At 36.3% G+C, this 19,743-nt stretch overlaps 2 protein-coding genes across 2 annotated transcripts; both read right to left on the reverse strand.

Moving 5' to 3' along the window:
- Nucleotides 1-3,990: 3,990 nt before the first annotated feature.
- LOC125680332 (ragulator complex protein LAMTOR1-like) lies at nucleotides 3,991-19,741 on the reverse strand. The gene is made up of 6 exons (XM_056155891.1): nucleotides 19,625-19,741; nucleotides 11,091-11,155; nucleotides 10,727-10,807; nucleotides 9,563-9,634; nucleotides 5,932-6,061; nucleotides 3,991-5,611 (listed from the first exon to the last, which is right to left on the reverse strand). The coding sequence occupies exons 1-6, from the start codon at nucleotides 19,676-19,678 to the stop codon at nucleotides 5,519-5,521; spliced, it is 495 nt and encodes a 164-aa protein (XP_056011866.1). The 5' UTR covers nucleotides 19,679-19,741; the 3' UTR covers nucleotides 3,991-5,518.
- On the reverse strand, nucleotides 7,209-9,499 carry LOC125680330 (uncharacterized). The gene is made up of 3 exons (XM_048919812.2): nucleotides 8,518-9,499; nucleotides 8,186-8,349; nucleotides 7,209-7,981 (listed from the first exon to the last, which is right to left on the reverse strand). Exons 1-3 carry the CDS (start codon nucleotides 9,033-9,035, stop codon nucleotides 7,356-7,358), a joined length of 1,308 nt encoding a protein of 435 aa, XP_048775769.2. The 5' UTR covers nucleotides 9,036-9,499; the 3' UTR covers nucleotides 7,209-7,355.
- Nucleotides 19,742-19,743: the final 2 nt, after the last annotated feature.

Genomic DNA, 19,743 nt, shown 5'->3' on the forward strand with positions numbered 1-19,743 from the left:
ATTATTGCTACATAGATGTGGGAAGTTGACGATGGAGAAGCTGAAATCATCCCGTTTGTCATACAGTTGAGTTGTCAGTTTGCCTCTAATGTCTACTTTCAATAAAATATCCAAGCATGAAGCAGAAGTGAACGAATCTGTGGTGTCTTTTATTTCAAGCTCACAGGGATATATCGAATCGACATATGAATGAAAGTTACAATTGTTGATAGACAAAGTTGATATATCTAAATGTCGAATTGAAGGCCACAGCAAGAGGTTTTTTCTTGTCATGTAGAAGTTTTCGAATAAATACTGCTTCATATGAATATAGAAACAGGTCAGTTAACAAAGGAGCACAATTCGTGCCCATGGGAATTCCAACACACCGTTAAAAGACCTGATCACCAAAGATCACGAAGATATTGTCAATGAGAAACTCCAGCATATTTTTTATTTCAACTTCAGAGTACTTGTGTGTGGAATCAGAGTGGTGTTTAACAAAGTAATTTTTTGGATGACTGATCACTAGATATGAATATTTCCATTTTTGTTGAAGAAGCAACTGTCTATGATGTCAAAAAGTCTAGTCTTTAATCTATCGTGTGGAATGGTCCTGTAAAGTGTTGAAAAGGCATAGGTTTTGATGTTATTGAGTTTGGAAAAGTTTTGTGATTTCAAGTTTACTAAAAGTTCTTTGGAATTTTTTAGAATCCACATTTGATTAAATTGACTAAGGGAGATTTCAGGCCTCTAATGATTTCATCAGAGTAGTTGTGGGAACCAAGGGAGATTCAGGCCTCTAATGATTTCATCAGAGTAGTTGCAAAGACTAAGGAAGATTCAGAACTCTAACGATTTCATCAGAGTAGTTGCGGAGACTAAGGGAGATTCCAGGCCTCTAATAATTTCATCAGAGTAGTTGTGGGGACTAAGGGAGATTCAGGCCTCTAATGATTTCATCAGAGTAGTTGCGGTGACTAAGGGAGATTCCAGGCTCTAATGATTTCATCAGAGTAGTTGGAAAGACTAAGGGAGATTCCAGGCCTCTAATGATTTCATCAGAGTAGTTGTGGGGACTAAGGGAGATTCCAGGCCTCTAATGATTTCATCAGAGTAGTTGTGGGGACTAAGGGAGATTCCAGGCCTCTAATGATTTCATCAGTGTAGTTGTGGGGACTAAGGGAGATTCCAGGCTCTAATGATTTCATCAGAGTAGTTGTGGAGACTAAGGGAGATTCCAGGCTCTAATGATTTCATCAGAGTAGTTGTGGGGACTAAGGGAGATTCCAGGCTCTAATGATTTCATCAGAGTAGTTGTGGAGACTAAGGGAGATTCCAGGCTCTAATGGTTGTGGGTACTAAGGGAGATTCCAGGCCTCTAATGATTTCATCAGAGTAGTTGTGGAGACTAAGGGAGATTCCAGGCTCTAATGATTTCATCAGAGTAGTTGTGGGGACTAAGGGAGATTCCAGGCTCTAATGATTTCATCAGAGTAGATGTGGGCGTTAACTAACGTGTTGACAGGAGCAGGAATATCAAGCAAAGCTTGCATATAGGTTTGAATGATTTGATGATTTTGTCCTGCAGTAGGGTCATAGTTTTGTCGTAACTGGTATTTGTCAATGAGAACCTTGCAGTGGTTTGTGATGCTTCATTCTGTAGAACAGACTTCAGATAGTTGAACTTCTGTACATTCTGAGTGTGGTGTTAGTGTGTATCACAGTCCCAAAGGAATTCTCAAAACATGGCCATTCAAAAATATCTCCATCAAATGAAGATAAGCTCAGTTTAGGAAGTTTGTGATACCCGCTGCTTGTGTTTGATGACGAGTAGAAATTGTACATCATTCTTTGGACATGGATCTTGTATCTTCTCATTGAGGTCCTCAAGTAACTGCTTCTTTTAGATAATGGTTTCAAGTATTGTAGAAATTTCATCATTATCCACTTGTGAATATCCTTGTAATTCGTCGAATCTTCCCAGAAGTTTGGGGACTGCTCCTCTGTATCCTCCACGAATTTTCTTTATTTTTGTATCCATGCTTCCGTTTCCACATGGCACCAATGAGGAGAAAATGCTTATATCTGTAACAGCAGGGAGAATCACGATAGGGGTGTTTTCTAGCTTCACTAATAAATTATGCAAATTACTCGATCCATGTTTCTTATCATTTTATACGCGTATAATGCATATTTACATTGCATAATGAATGCATCTATGAGTTTGAAGTCAATGCCCTTGTCACAGAATCTGGTAATCATAGCGAGCACAGAAACACTGCAATCTCTAATGACAAAAGCATGCAAAAAAGGTTCCAGTAGCTCAGTGATAGAGGTCACGAGTTTGAGCCTCCCCCCCCCCCCGTACCACGACCTCGTCAAACCTAATATGTTAATCATAGGTAGTGATTGCTCCTTCGCCAAAACGCTCGACATTTAGAAATGAGAATCACAGGTCTTTCAGAACTTAAAAATGGAGGTCCCAGGATATTGGCATGATAAAGAAATCTCACTGCTGCAGCCCTGAGCACTAAGCATAGGTCTAAATTTGTGGTACTTCACCTACAATAGGTAACGTCTTGATATGAGCTTAAAACTTTTGATGAAAGTAAAACAATAAATCTTACAAGTTTCGACTTTTCTGGTTTCTTGAGATGAAGATATTTAAAACGCCCATCCCATTTTAACTATTTCTTAATGACCTCCTCTTGGCTTCATCTGATACCCTTATCCTTAGGAAAATACCACGTGGTATGTTAAGACAGTCACGTGATCAGCACTCGGCTCACTTCGGAGAGAAAGGCTGTCTTTTGAAACAATTTTCATTTACATCTCCAAACTTCCGCCAGAGTTCGTTTGCAGAGACGCAAAGAACTATGGGTAGTATGTTACATCTCTACAACTGTATTTTTTTTCTCTAAAGCACATCTAATACAAGATGTACTGTGAGCAATGCTCACTTAGAATACCCCCCGCTTACCCCAATCTCCCAAAGGGTGTTGTTAAAAGGTATAAATTACCTCTCTCCTGAGTGTAAAAATATGGTATGCATTTGTAGAAGAAAATGGAAGACATAGTCCGAACACAAATATATGGCATAAACCTATAATTTTGACCTTGAGATCAAAGGTCAAGGTCATAAAGAGGTCATGAATGTACATGACACATAGTCTCATGGCGATACACCCATAAATTATGGTATGACTATGTCAAAACCCTATAATCAATTTTGACCTTGAGGTCAAAGTTCAAGGTCATGAAGGTATTCGACACATCGTCTCATGGTGATACACTCATGTGTCAAATATGATATGCCTATGTCAAAGAACAAAGAAGTCATGGCCCGGACACGATTCCATTGTAAAACCCTTTAATTTTGACCTTGAGGTCAAGGTCATATGGAGGTCATGAAGGTACATGACATATCGTCTCATGGTGATACAATCATGTGTCAAATATGGAATGCCTATGTCAAAGAACAAAGAAGTTATGGCCCGGACACGAATCCATTGTAAAAACCTTTAATTTTGACCTTGAGGTCAAGGGTCAAGGTCATGAAGGTACTTGACACATCGTCTCATGGTGATACACTCATGTGTAAAATATGGTATGCCTAAGTTAAAGAACAAAGAAGTTATGGCCCGGACACGAATCCATTGTAAAAAAACCTTTAATTTTGACCTTGAGGTCAAGGTCATATAGAGGTCATGAAGGTACTTGACACATCGTCTCATGGTGATCTACCTGTGTGCCAAATATGGTATGCCTAAGTCAAAGAACAAAGAAGTTATGGCCCGGACACGAATCTGCACAGACAGACAGACGGACGGACAGACAGAGTGATTCCTATATACCCCCCAGAACTTCGTTTGGGGGGTATAATAAGTAAAATATTCAATCAATAAAACATCGGTCCTAAAGACCTTCCTCCAGTTATGTGTAACAGGTATCCTGTTCTCAACTAGTTTGATATCAATCTACCACTACAACAAGTAATGATTCAATATGGACCTTGTCATTCAGTTTATTGTGGTTATCAATTGCATAATAAGCATACATTTGTACAACAGTAGAGCATGTCCAAAATATCAATAGCACTTGTTCAATATCATTCCCTCTAGTTCAGTGCAGTTACTGCAAAAAATTATTCAAAACCCTGCACAGCACATTTTATTAAATTTTGTACAGAACTTCACACATTTCATGGAAAAACGGCGTAGACTTCTTATATAATTTTCCCAAAACACAACTATTTTATTTTGATTTCAAAATATTTCTCTTTTAAGGAGGAATAACAGACCAGAGACATCGGATACGGATGGAAAGTGGAGGATATGTACTATAATATTTTGAAATTGATAGCTTTCAAATTTACCTTAGTTCATTTTAAAATGCAGTTTTTGTGGAAAATAATCTGGGGAAAAAAATCAAGACTCCTGCTACACTCTGACAACATACAGATCAGCAATTGATATGTTAACATACTCAGCTAACAAGCTAGGCAATTCAAAAGGAATATACATGTATTGTTGATATTTATATTTTCATTTAGTTTCAAAGGAAGTCAGCCATTATGATGAAGTGTTATTCCTCCTTAAAGATACAACAGACTGCAAGTTACTACTAAAGTCTTTTGGTGATTTCTATATATAGACATTCCAAATGTTACAATCACCAGAAAATATCGGGTAAAACAAGAACACCATTCTCTGTGATAATAAAACAAATAACCTTTAAATGCACCATAAATACTGTATACATTTTTATTTACACTAATGGCTTTCACAGAAACTAAGCCAAAACAAGGTCTTGTACTCCACATGCACAAACTGCCTCTCTCCCTCCCTGAACACAATACCAGAACTGTCTTATTTACAAAATGTGTACTTATCACAGTTTCAATGCAATGCTATGTGTATCTTTGCAATCTTTCATCTGTACATGATTTCACACTCATACAAAATGTAAATCTCAAATGGAAACACAGGAGACATCGCTCATATAGGCCATACACATAAAAAAAACATACACAACAAAATGTCAAAATCACACCTTGACTTGTTTGATCAAACTTAAATGTGTGAAATATTTCGTTACAGGTACACCTCTTTGAGTAAGGCTTAAACCAAAATGTTTAAAGAACAAATCCCTAGCAACAAGTGTTAACTTTCCTATCCAAAAGTATGATGAAAATATCATGTCTTCATAACACAACTTTGTCTAGCAATAAATAACATTTATAATGTTATTTACAGACATCATTTATTATAAATACCTGTGACTAATTCATATTCTAAAAATAGTGCTTTGTTTTGAAAATTCAGTATCAAATAGAAAAAAGTTTGCTATATTAATGAAATACTTATAAATTAGATGAAATGAGTCAATTTCAATCATTCCTGCACATGCAATGACAAAATTCAACACAACGGAATGAAATAAAACTAAAGTTTGATGTTCTCAGCCTTCAGCCATCATATCTATTCACACATCTTCATTGTCAGTAGTAACACAAACCTATCACTCCACTAGTCCCTCAGGGGACCCCAAACGGCACGACAAGGTCCTCCTTATGATGCACCCGGACTCTGCCTACCGCTTGAGAGGCCTTCTCTACTATTTGTGTTATCTACAAAGGAAGAAATGTGATGTACATGTATAGAGATGTATATAAAGATATCAGATACAAAATACACCCAATCATGAAACAATGACATGAAAGTAAACTTTACATTCAGTTTCTTGGAACTATTGCATTAATTTCCCACAATGTAAAGAGATTTCACCTGTATTTTTTTTCATACCTGAGTCTGTAACTTATGCTTATGGTCAGTCTATATGCATTTACTGGTACAAATTTCAATGCCTGGTAGATATTTCATTTTTATTTAATGGATTTTCAACAGATGAATTTGAATTGCCTACATGTTGACTGTACCAAGAACTTACCAGCTGAACATCTGCTAGCGACACTGGTGCAGAACTAAGCACGATATGTGGAGCAGCCATGCTATTGGGTAATTGAGGTCGACTCGCTCTAATTTTAGAAGAGCCACTTAAAACCATGTTTACTCTATTGCTGGAAAAGAAGCAGAAGAAACTTTTGACTCAAGCTTTAATAATCATTGTTATCTGATGATGTTTAAAGTCTGGAAATACCTATATTGTGGATACCTTTATTGTGTAAGTGTGTAAACAAATGTATTGTGTAAGTGTGTAAACACCTGTATTGTGTAAGTGTGTAAACACCTGTATTGTGTAAGTGTGTAAACACCTGTATTATGTAAGTGTGTACATACCTGTATTGTGTGTGTACATACCTGTATTGTGTGTGTACATACCTGTATTGTGTAAGTGTGTAAACACCTGTATTATGTAAGTGTGTACATACCTGTATTGTGTATGTACATACCTGTATTGTGTATGTACATACCTGTATTGTGTAAGTGTGTAAACACCTGTATGGTGTAAGTATGTAAACAAATGTATTGTGTAAGTGTGTACATACCTGTATTGTGTAAGTGTATAAACACCTGTATTGTGTAAGTGTGTACATACCTGTATTGTGTAAGTGTGTAAACACCTGTATTGTGTAAGTGTGTACATACCTGTATTGTGTAAGTGTGTAAACACCTGTATTGTGTAAGTGTGTAAACACCTGTATTATGTAAGTGTGTACATACCTGTATTGTGTATGTACATACCTGTATTGTGTAAGTGTGTAAACACCTGGATTGTGTAAGTGTGTACATACCTGTATTGTGTAAGTGTGTATATACCTGGATTGTGTAAGTGTGTACATACCTGTATTGTGTAAGTGTGTAAACACCTGTATTGTGTAAGTGTGTATATACCTGGATTGTGTAAGTGTGTACATACCTGTATTGTGTAAGTGTGTAAACACCTGTATTGTGTAAGTGTGTACTATTAGTTACACAGTTAGTTAGTGACCTGATACGGAAAAATACATGGTGTGAAAAGAAAACCCATATCGGGTTTTCTTTTCACACCATGTATTTTTCCATATCAGGTCACTAACTAACTGTGTCGAAGCCGAGCCCGATACGGGTTTCCTTTTCACACCATGTATTTTTCCGTATCAGGTCACTAACTAACTGTGTAACGAATTTATCACGTCGAAGACCTCTAACTGTATATGTGGGGTCTATATCATACAACTTAGTCAAATGTCTTTCCTTTTGTTTAAGAATAATTGAAAACAACTGTTCTGAATTATTTTTTAATATTTTTGATAAGGAAATTCAACAATGTCAACAAGTGTAAAAGTATTTGAAAAAAGTAACAATAACATGGTAAACAAGAGAATGGCCTGTGTAGGAACACTGATCACATTGTTACTATGGTAACCAAGTTTAAATCTTAAAATTTATTGTAAAGGTACAGTTGTTGAAAATGGTTGGATTTGTTTGGCTTGTTTGCATGGTGGTTGTGTTGGACATGTCTGTGCTTCCAAAATCGTCAAGGAGAGCACCGATATCGACACCAACTAAATGACCCGCTGCACTTGTGGTAGCTACTGGTAACTGTTTCAGGGATGAACACGACTGTATGGCTGGGCGACTTACATCACATGGAGGTAGAGCCAGCTGATTTTTTAGTGTTGGCACTAATGATTCACTCAAGGTTTTAACCATTTGAATTTTTTCCTCATCATCAACACGTTGATATACACTAAGGGATTGCACAGATTTGTGGCCTGTTACTGCCATAATTTGAGCAGGGCCAAACATCCCCTTTGACAGAACCGTAGCCCCAGTAGCTCGTATCGAGTGATTGGTGTAAACTTGACTTAATTCGCAAGATTTGCTCATTTCTGACATGAATGCTCCGAGTACTTTCTGTCCCACAGGTACCTTTGCGTACCAAACATCATCATTTTCTGAGAAAGTTGACAGAGGGCGCTGCCAGAGCCGATCAAGATCAGGATTCAATTTACTGATGTAGAGTTCGTAGCTTGATACTGGACAATACGCAGAGTCTGAAGAAACAGAATGTTAATTTAATACGGAGAAACAAATCTGACACTTGATTAATCTTATTCTATTCACAAAACAATATCTAATCTCATGTATGAAACTTCCATTTATTGATCATTTTTAAATATTTTAATATGTAAAAGAATATTACTGTATTATTTAGCGATATTACACTTTTAATGAATATATGAGGGTATCAAAATTACCTGTTATCTCGGGCATAATAGGAGTTATGTTTTCTTTGTCGTTCTCTCTATGATTTTTCGTCATCTCGTCCATGCATTTAGTCACAAACTTCTGGCCCGACTTTGGATCCCGCTTTACAACAAATGTCTGCTTTGTCATGGTATGCATATTTTCACAGCCTCTTCTGCAAAATGACATAAAACTTTCATCTTAAAACTCTTTTTTTTAGTCGTTTCTTGTCTGAAAATCAGAAATACACATGTGATGTCTGTATTGAACAGCTGTTGAAAATCTGTGTCTGTGTACATGTGTAAATCTACCGGTTTTTTAAATAGTAAAAGTCTACACCTACCTGAAGAAATACAGCCGAATATCAAACTGAACTTTATTCAGGAGACCACACGGTGTCGTTGGACTAAGATGAATGGATGTGTACAGCTTTTCCCGATCTGGCTCCGAAATGACAGCATGGTGGGTAACAGTGCCAAGACCCTCTCGTTTCAGTTCTGCCATCACAGCTTTGAAGTTTTGGTTGGCATCTGCAAACTCCGGGTCCTTAATGATGTCAAACGGCTTGTTAAAGGGTGGAGATCGTAAATATCTGTTTAGAGAATGTCTGATGTTCTCGAAAGACGATGTTTTATACTTCTCCCCATCCGGTTTCCGTGCGTCACAGTAAAAATGACCCAGAACTTCCGACAAGCCGACTGTATCATAGGCCTCAAATTCTTCATTTTGGCCCTGTTCCTTCAGATAGTCCCTAAGGATCTTAGCCGCTTTTGCATTACACCGAAGTGTATTCTCTGAATTCACTTTTAGCCTTTTCTCGTCTATTTGTGTAGCAGTCGTCTGTCCAAATCGCTTCGCCATTTTGACACGGCTGCAAGTCGAACCCGACGATAAATAAAATTACTCGCCCAATGCGGATTTTACTTGCATGATACGGTTTTTTTCACGGCATCATGTGACCAAGATCTGACCAATTAGATTTCAACAATTGTGTCTGAGGCGTGATAAATACCTGTATTGTGTAAGTGTGTAAACACCTGGATTGTGTAAGTGTGTACATACCTGTATTGTGTAAGTGTGTAAACACCTGTATTGTGTAAGTGTGTACATACCTGTATTGTGTGTGTACATACCTGTATTGTGTAAGTGTGTACATACCTGTATTGTGTAAGTGTGTACATACCTGTATTGTGTAAGAGTGTACATACCTGTATTGTGTAAATGTATAAACACCTGTATTGTGTAAGTGTGTAAACACCTGTATTATGTAAGTGTGTACATACCTGTATTGTGTGTGTACATACCTGTATTGTGTGTGTACATACCTGTATTGTGTGTGTACATACCTGTATTGTGTGTGTACATACCTGTATTGTGTGTGTACATACCTGTATTGAAATGCTCTATCATTGTATTCCTGTTGCTCTACAGTATCACCAGGTGACACATCAATGATTTTCCTAGAAAAAAAGAATGTATAATATTGATTACTCTACTATTTCTAAGTTTACATATGTACAAGGAATAAATCATAAATGTACAATAAACAATGTATAGATCATTCATTAAGCACCTATTCTAAAATGAACATGCCAATTAATAAATCATAAATGTACAATAAACAATGTATAGATCATTCATTAAGCACCTATTCTAAAATGAACATGCCATTGACATATTCAAAATATATTCATTTCATTTCCATTTTATTGTAAAGGAGTGGAAACTTGTGATTTTTATTTGACCATTTAGGCAGCAAAATCGATGGAGGTCATCCTTTTTAGATAGGGACTCTTTATATGAAATTTTATTGCTGGCTCTCAAATAGTATTTGAGACATCATCTGCAACATATTGCTTACCATATGTAAGCCATTAACCATGACCTTTTGACCAATAAACAATAGGGGACATCCTTGAGTCATGGAGACTCTTCATGTAAAGTTTTAATGCTAAAGGTTTAGGTTGATAAAGCCATTTCTTAAATGTGACCACAACCTTTGATCTCACCTACTAAAACAGAGATCACCCTTATGTCACAAAAACTCTTCATGTGAAGGACAAAGACAGGCAGACCTGAATTCATATCTCTGTCTTTAGTCAATGCTTGGATAATTAAATGTTTACATATCAACCAAAGTCAGTGGTAAAAAAAAAGCACTGAACAGGCAAATTCAATCACATCTTCAAATTTGTTAACATTTCCCCTCTAACCTTTTAAGAGTAAATCCGCCAGAAAACCATGCAAAATACCAAAAATTGTCCAAAAGGGTAGTCGCAAGACAAGAATTTTTTGTTGCTTAATATTTTCTTAATATTACTAGTGGCAATTCATAACAAATTTAGGAGGAATATATGTCATTATTTTGTACCATTTGGTTGGCTCGAAAATAATTTATTACAATGCATTTATTTTGAAATTCTATTTTTCTTATAAAATCAATTCTTTTCTGTTTCTAATCAAATTTTTGAGTCTTATATCTTTTGAAATGTTGCTGTTGACCCTACTTTAAAAGTTAAATACCACTTCAAATGTTTCTGCTCATTTCATACCTAACAGTTCTGTGTAATATTTTTTCTAAGGCCGAGGGCTCGTCCAATTTCTGGGCATGTCTCTGAGATGATGTATTATAGCTGTATAAAGAAGAAAAAATCAGGTGAGGCACTACTTTATAACAGTCATAAATGTAGTAAATATTATATATAGTCATATCACTATGAAAGGTAATCATTCTCAATATAACACAAAAAATGAGCAATGAATTTGTCTTTGACTTTCCAAACTATATGCAGTTCTATGAACAAGTTTATAACAGATTTCTGTTCAAAAACATTCATAGAGATATAGATACATTGTACATTCATTAATCAAATACATCCTATCGTTAACTGACAGTATGGTAACTGATGTAAATACCTTGGTCCTGCTTGGCCACTACTTGCAGGCTCTGGTAGAAGGCGATCTCTTTCATTCGACTCATTCTGAAATGTTTAAATAGTTTCCATAGAATAGGAAAAAGAATTCAATGTCCTTTAAATCTGCATGGAATATTGGTTGTGCATACACACTTTCCATAAACTTGGTACATAGGAAAACATTCTTTTCATTAAATTCCTTATTTATAGTTAATTGCATATATCTTGTCTACAAGTAAAAACAAGATGTACTGTGAGCAATGCTCACTAAGAATACCCCCCGCTTACCCCAATCTCCCAAAGGGTGTTGTTAATAGGTATAAATTACCTCTTTCCTGAGTGTAAAAATATGGTATGCCTTTGTAGAAGAAAATGGAAGATATAGTCCGAACACAAATCCATGGCATAAACCTATAATTTTGACCTTGAGATCAAAGGTCAAGGTCATAAAGAGGTCATGAATGTACATGACACATAGTCTCATGGTGATACACCCATGTCTTATGGTATGACTATGTCAAAACCCTATAATCAATTTTGACCTTGAGGTCAAAGTTCAAGGCCATATAGAGGTCATGAAGGTACTCGACACATCGTCTCATGGTGATACACTCATGTGTCAAATATGATATGCCTATGTCAAAGAACAAAGAAGTCATGGCCCGGACACGAATCCATTGTAAAAACCTTTAATTTTGACTTTGAGGTCAAGGTCATATGGAGGTCATGAAGGTACATGACACATCGTCTCATGGTGATACACTCATGTGTCAAATATGGTATGCCTATGTCAAAGAACAAAGAAGTTATGGCCCGGACACGAATCTGCACAGACGGACAAACGGACGGACGGACAGACAGACAGAGTGATTCCTATATACCCCCCAGAACTTCGTTCGGGGGGTATAATAATCTAATTAGCATTTACACAGTATCACCATGGATTTGGTACTCCATGCTACTTTTTTGTGTGCAACATATCATTGTACAAAGTGAATGTTATCCATACACATTGGATAATTAAAGTACATGTTTTACGGTGTGACCATTGAAACGAGGGAAGACCCTTAACATCTTGCAATATTTACATCACTTTAGACATTTAATATGCCTAATTATTTAGCAAGGAAATATAACACAGTCGATGTAAAGAGTGCATTGTGACGTCATATTAGCTGTGATGTTTTTTCTTCTTTCAATCCAAGCAATTATCAACAACAACATAACATATGAAGGTATGAGAAAGTTTGTCTGGAATCTAAAAATGCTTGTGGTACTTTCCAAACAATTTATCTATGCGGTTGTCAATGAAGTATACCGCAGTGACGGCGACATTTTTCCAGAGCACTATGGGTAATCCTCATCATTTTTCAGCTGATGAAGAGCAAATCAAGTTATTCAAATGTGTAATCATTAGAGCATGCTCGTCGCATTGCTTTGCGATGAAGCTCGTTATTATATCACATTATAGAGGGGACTTCATCCAATCAAATCAGATTTTGCCAATCAGATATGATGGTTTGATTTCTTTAGCACAAGCTGCATTGACTGGTAAAGGATAGTTACTGATAACCTACAATATATCATATGCTATTATCTAACAAGAGGCCCATGGGCCACATCGCTCACCTGAGTCATCTTGGCCCATATCTGAAGACTTTCCATATATATTTGCATGTAAAACCTTAGTCTCTATTATGGCCCAAACTACCTTTTGCAAACTTGAATCTACACTATGTCAGAAAGCTTTCATGTAAATGTCAACTTCTTTGGCCCAATGGTTCTTGAGAAGAAGATTTTTAAAGCTTTTTCCTATATTTGTATGTAAAACTTTGACACCCCCCCCCCCCCACACTTGTGGCTCCATCCTACCCCCCGGGGGCCATGATTTGAACAAACTTGAATCTGCACTATGTCAGAAAGTTTTCTTGTAAATATCAGCTTTTCTGACTCAGTGGTTATTGAGAAAAAGATTTTAACTATATATTTGTATGTAAAACTTTGATCCCCCTTTTGGCCCCATCCTACCACCGGGGGCCATGATGTGAACAAACTTGAATCTGCACTATGTCAGAAAGTTTTCATGTAAAAATCAGCTTTTCTGGCTCAGTGGTTCTTGAGAAGAAGTTTTTCCCTATATATTTGTATGTAAAACTTTGATCCCCCCTTGTGGCCCCATCCTACCACCGGGGGCCATGATTTGAACAAACTTGAATCTGCAATATGTCAGGAAGCTTTCAGGTAAATTTCAGCTCTTCTGGCCCAGTGGTTCTTGAGAAGAAATTTTTAAAGATTTTTCCTATATATTTGTATGTAAAACTTTGACCCCCTATTGTGGCCCCATCCAACCCCCGGAATCCATGATTTGAACAAACTTGAATCTGCATTATGTCAGGAAGCTTTCATGTAAATCTCAGCGTTTCTGGCTCAGTGGTTCTTGAGAAGAAGATTTTTAAAGTTTTCCCCTATATATTTGTATGTAAAACTTTGATTCCCCCCTTGTGGCCCCAACCTATCCCCGAAGGCCATGATTTGAACAAACTTGAATCTGCACTATGTCAGAAAGTTTTCATGTAAAAATCAGCTTTTCTGGCTCAGTGGTTCTTGAGAAGAAGATTTTTAAAGATTTTTCCTATATATTTGTAGGTAAAACTTTGATCCCCTATTGTGGCCCCATCCAACCCCAGGGGCCCCATGATTTGAACAAACTTGAATCTGCATTATGTCAGGAAGCTTTCATGTAAATCTCAGCTTTTTCTGGCTTAGTGGTTCTAGAGAAGAAGATTTTTAAAGTTTTTTCCTATATATTTGTATGTAAACCTTTGATCCCCCCTTGTGGTCCCAACCTATCCCCGAAGGCCATGATTTGAACAAACTTGAATCTGCACTATGTCAGAAAGTTTTCATGTAAAAATCAGCTTTTCTGGCTTAGTGGTTCTTGAGAATAAGATTTTTAAAGTTTTTCCCTATATATTTGTATGTAAAACTTTGATCCCCCCTTGTGGCCCCATCCTACCACCGGGGGCCATGATTTGAACAAACTTGAATCTGCAATATGTCAGGAAGCTTTCAGGTAAATTTCAGCTCTTCTGGCCCAGTGGTTCTTGAGAAGAAGATTTTTAAATGACCCCACCCTATTTTTGCATTTTTGTGATTATCTCCCCTTTGAAAGGGACATGGCCCTTCATTTGAACAAACTTGAAAGCCCTTCACCCAAGGATGCTTTTGGCCATGTTTGGTTGAAATTGGCCCAGTGGTTCTGGAGAAGAAGTCGAAAATGTGAAAAGTTTACAGACAGACGGACAGACAGACAGATGGACGCCAGACAAAATGTGATCAGAAAAGCTCACTTGAGTCTTCGGCTCAGGTGAGCTAAAAAACTCAAGAAAAGTAAAAAGTAAAGATGAGATGTAGTTATTCAGAACTGATGGTTAAGTTTTGTATTAACACTATGGTAACAAAAAATGTAGGACCTTCATTAAATGTGTTGATCAAAGGGTTTTCTATCAACACTATGTTTAACAAAATATATAGGACCTTTAAAATTAGTTGGAAATGTGTAAATAAAAGAGATGTTACAGATTTATACAATTATCATTAGGATAATTGACACAGCAATCATTAAGTGGCTGTGCTGAGAGATTAATTCCTACTTGATAATCCTTGATCATAATAGCTACATGTATCCTTACATGTGTACAAAATGTAATTTTTAATCAGCAATAAAATTATAGTGAGTCCTTTCATTCGTATGAATAGAGAACCCTTGAGAGTCAACTTAGCACTGCTATTCCTCAACTTTTAAGAAGACTTTACTCTCTAAATATTCCAATGAAAAATGTTGATACCATATTATAACCCCATCCTAGTTCCATTTTGTCGTGAGTTAATTAAACTTTAATCCACACTGTCACAACAAAGGGATGTATGATCAATATTACTAACATGGTCATTCTGAAGAAGATTTTTAAAAAAATATTTCTATGCTATGTTCATGTATTATGGGAGATTTTAACACTAATTTTAGCCCCATCTTAGTCCCATGGTCCATAATTTAAAACACAAAAAAACCGTACTTCAATCTACACAGCTTTGGAATGTTTGCATATAAAAATGATTTTGTGTGGTTCTGCGACCCCGGGGTTTTGACCCCAGGGCGGGGCAAATCTTGTTATATAGTTTTTATGTGTAAAACACTTAAATTACATCTTCTTTAATGCTATTGATACTAAATTGAAAGTAATAGATATTTAGAAAGAAGAGGTATTTCATGTAAAACTTTGAATCCCTATTTTAGCCCCACCCTAGCCCCAGGGACCCTGATTTGATCATATATGATTTTGCACTACATATTGATATGACTAATCATGACCAGTGGTTCTTAAGAAGATTTATGAAGATTCTTTTTAAAATATATACAGTGAGGTATTCCCATGTAAGATTGTTATCCCCTATTGTGGCCCCACCTTACCTCCTGGGACCATCATTTGAATCTGCATTACCTGCACACTGGTACCAATCATGGCCTTTGGTTTGTTTTTGTTTTGTTTTTATTAAAGATTTTCAGATTTCCCCCCTATATTCCCATGTAAAACTATGAATCTGTATTGTGGCCCTACCCTACCTTGTGAGACTATGATTTAAAGAAAAATTGAATCTACACTACCTGAGGATGATTACATATTTATATGATTAATTCTGGTCCTGCAGATCTTCAGAAAGGGATTCTTAAAGACCTAATTCCCAGTATATTACCATTTAAAATTTTGATCTTCTATTTAGGCCCCATCCTACCCATGGAGTCATGATTTGAACAAACTTGAAACTGCACTACCAAAGGAGGCTTGCGTATCAACATGACTAATAATGGTCCTGCTGTTTTTGAGATTTTGTAGCCCCCTGAAGATGTGACTTGATGAAACTTAAATCTTCACTACCTGACAATGCTTGCCTGTAATATCAGCCTAATCAAGGCCTTGCTGTTCTCAAGAAGATGATTTCTAAAACTTACTGATTTTCTACATAGTCATTTGTAAAACTTTAATCCCCTATTGTGGCGACATCCTATTCTGTAGGGCCATTATTTGAACAAATATACTCTACACTATGTCAGGAAGATTTCACATTTAGTTTCATCTTTTCTTGCCCAGTGGTTCTTGAGAAGCTTTTTTAATGACCCCACCCTATTTTTGCCTATTCTTGATCATTTATTTCCCTTTGAAAGGGGGCATGACTCTTCATTAGAGCAGTTTTGAACCCCCTATACCAAAGGATGCTCTTGGCCAAGTTTGGTTGAAATTGGTCCAAAGGTTCTAGAGAAGAAATTGAAAATGTGTACAATTTACAGACGGATGGATGAACAGACTACAGACGACGGGCGATCAGAAAAATTCAATTGAGTTTATAGCTCTGGGGCCCGTTTTACAAAAGGTCATAAGTCTTAAAATTAGTCGTAAGACATAACTTACGATGTGAGACCGTTTTACAAAGATTTAGGATTTACGAGTTACGATGAAATTCGGCCTTAAGTCTACGACCGCCCGGGGGCGACCCTATGTCCCAAGTTTTGTCTAAGTGCTCCATAAAATCTTTGTTACTATGGTTATTAAAATAATTCAACATGGCTGCATTTCTAATGTTTAATATTATGAATGAGACTCATAAAAAACGTGCGCTGCGGGTGTTTCGCGATAGAAATAATCCGTTGGGACTACCTCAGTGATGTTGAGGTAGTCGAGTGGTATCGTTTAACCAGGCGGTATCTCTACGAGTTAACAGATTTAGTACGGGGAGACGTAGAGCATCCTACAAACCTAAGCAAGGCTGTGCCAGCTGTTATTCAAATACATACCATGAATGATGATTCATTATTGTCTGCACACATAAAGGCCTGTCCTGCCTCCTTTGTTTACTACAATGCGTCACTTCCTCTGATGACTGCGTCACACAAAATGTGGTTACGTACTCGTATATTTCCGTCAGTGCGCGGATCAAACAAATGTAGCAAGTGTGTGCCATAGGACCCATTGCAATGTTTTTTTACAATGTTTGTATATTCCCGCATAGACCATACGTTTTCCAATGATCATGATGATGTTGACTACTTCAAGCATTTTTAAAAAGAATATGCATGTCATATCAGATCTTATTTCGACACACCCATCCACACGTAGGCCTAGTTATGTACGCCTATATTATACATGTATGCACTTACATGTACTAGTACATCATTTATATGCACGGTTTTATCCAATATCATAGTAGATTTATACCAATTATTAGTATGTGTGAGAAAGACACTGTATTGGGGAAAAAATTGTGAGTGAATTAATCCAACCCTTTTCCACGTCCGCCCCCATCCATTAAATTATCAGTTAGGCCTATTAGTATGTTTGTAATGTATTTCAAATGGAAAATGAAATTGTGAGTGAATTAATTAATTAATAACTACATCCCCCCATTATACCAGTTATTAGTATTTATGAAAAAATAGACGGTGTTGCATTTTTTTTTAACGTGTGATTGAATGTCCCCCCCCCCCCCCCAACAAGTACCGTCATCCATCATATTGCTTGTTATATAGTCATTAACGAACTGCAAAGATTCACCTTTCCGTCCTATATTAGACCACTTGATACAGCCACGTACCTGTAAAATTATGATTTTAAATCGCCTAGTATATCATGTATATTATAATACACAAGAATAACTCTTATTTAAAATCTAACTTTTAAAAAATCAACTTAATTTCCTTGATATTGGAAATCTGTAATTAATATTAAGATAATTAGGAATATATATAATTTGAGATCAAATAATAAGTGTAATTATTCATATAATATGCATGCATTAGCACAACTAACTTATAATTAGCAATCTGACCCCCCCCCCCCTCCCACCTTAGTCTTGTAACTCGAATATAAATGCATGTGCATTTGTATATACAATGTATGTAAAAACAAAATGCTTGCTTATAACATACTATGCAGTAATTAAGAATTGTTTATATGTACATGTATTGATCAGCTTCAAATGGTTAACATTCAATCAACAGGTTTTGGCTACAGTCAGGTGCCTAACTACCCCCCCCCCCCCCTCCTTGATTTATTTTGGCGGTAGTCGTTTCATTGTTAGTATGAATTAGTAATTTATTAATTAATGTATCAATTAAGATTGTATGCCAACATGTTTGGTAAATCAATAGATTGAATTGAATAAATTTACTTTGCTTAATTAGCAATGCAAATATATAATTCAAAGTTAATTTGCTCCATTTTTCTTTCCTCCCCAGTGTCTGCGCGTCAAAGCGTCGGGTTTCGCGCGGTATCTATGTTCAATTCTACAACTTCATGCGCTGAAGAGTTCCATATACGACTTGCGACAAAAAGAATTTACGATATACGATTACGATACGTTTTGTAAAATGGTCCTACGATCTGTCGTAAGTTCTTCAAATTTATTACTTAGGACTTAAGATTTACGACCTTTTGTAAAACGGGCCCCAGGTGAGCTAAAATACTGAGGAAATGCTAAGGAAAGTGTATCAATACAAATATACCCAGTTGATGCAAAAAATCATGAACAAATTGTTCAATGCCTTTACAATAATTTTACAGTAATTTACACAATGTGTGCACTTGATAAATAGTAACGCCAACAAATCAACGCTGAAAGAGCGTTCTAGGATTCCCATTTCCCATCAACTATGGAAAGCAAGTTTTCCAAATGAAAAAGTCTGTTTCTGAAGTCTTGTCATATTATCATGATTATGGTGGAACATTTCCTCCAGCTTATTCCACATATATGAGTCATAAAACTGCAAATGTGTGACAGTTGCTGTTCTCTATATATGAATAATAATACATGTACTTTAAAATGATGCATATCACAGAAGGTTGTAAACACCAGAAATTATGTGACTGTTGTTCTTGAATACTTAGTCAATATCCCTCACTCAATGAATTACCCCCACTATAGAAATATACTGCAGTTATTAAAATACACAAATTTACATGGTTATTCTTTTAATAATTTTGATATTTCTAGTGCTGGAAAAAAGTCAGAACCGCCCCCATGATAAAAACTGGAAATTCAGTGTGTGTACTGTGCTTGTAAAAGGCACTCTTAGGCCGAGTTAGCACTCATGAAATATCAGTAAGACAGTCTTGAAATAACTCTCCAATGCTGGATTTGATATCAGTTTTGTTTGGTATGTATATATGTATAGGTTTAGAATATATAACCCTTGTTTTGAATTCTCTGGAATAGTTGCCAACACATAACGTAACCTATAGCTAATCACATAACAGACTCAATGTTTTTAGAAATAAGAACAATTTTTGTCACAAATTCATAGTCAATAACTTTTTATTGTTTAACAGAACAACAGGCTTAGGCCTTTTATCGTTTGACATGCGTATCCAGTGTTAAGTAAATTCGAGCTAAGCACTCGGTAAAGAGACTCTAATTTTCTAACTGCAGACATATCTGAAGCCTTTAAATGCGTTCACTGTGTTGAAAAGTAAAACAAAATACCGAATATCCATCCTCCACGTCTTTGTCATTGCTGTCGCTGAAACAACAACCCATAGTCCACTTCTACTTCTATTTTAACGACCTTCACCTTGCATCACATGACAATTAAAGTACTGCAG

This window comes from Ostrea edulis, chromosome 2 (assembly GCF_947568905.1).
Source record: "Ostrea edulis chromosome 2, xbOstEdul1.1, whole genome shotgun sequence".
In the NCBI taxonomy this organism is placed as follows: domain Eukaryota; kingdom Metazoa; phylum Mollusca; class Bivalvia; order Ostreida; family Ostreidae; genus Ostrea; species Ostrea edulis.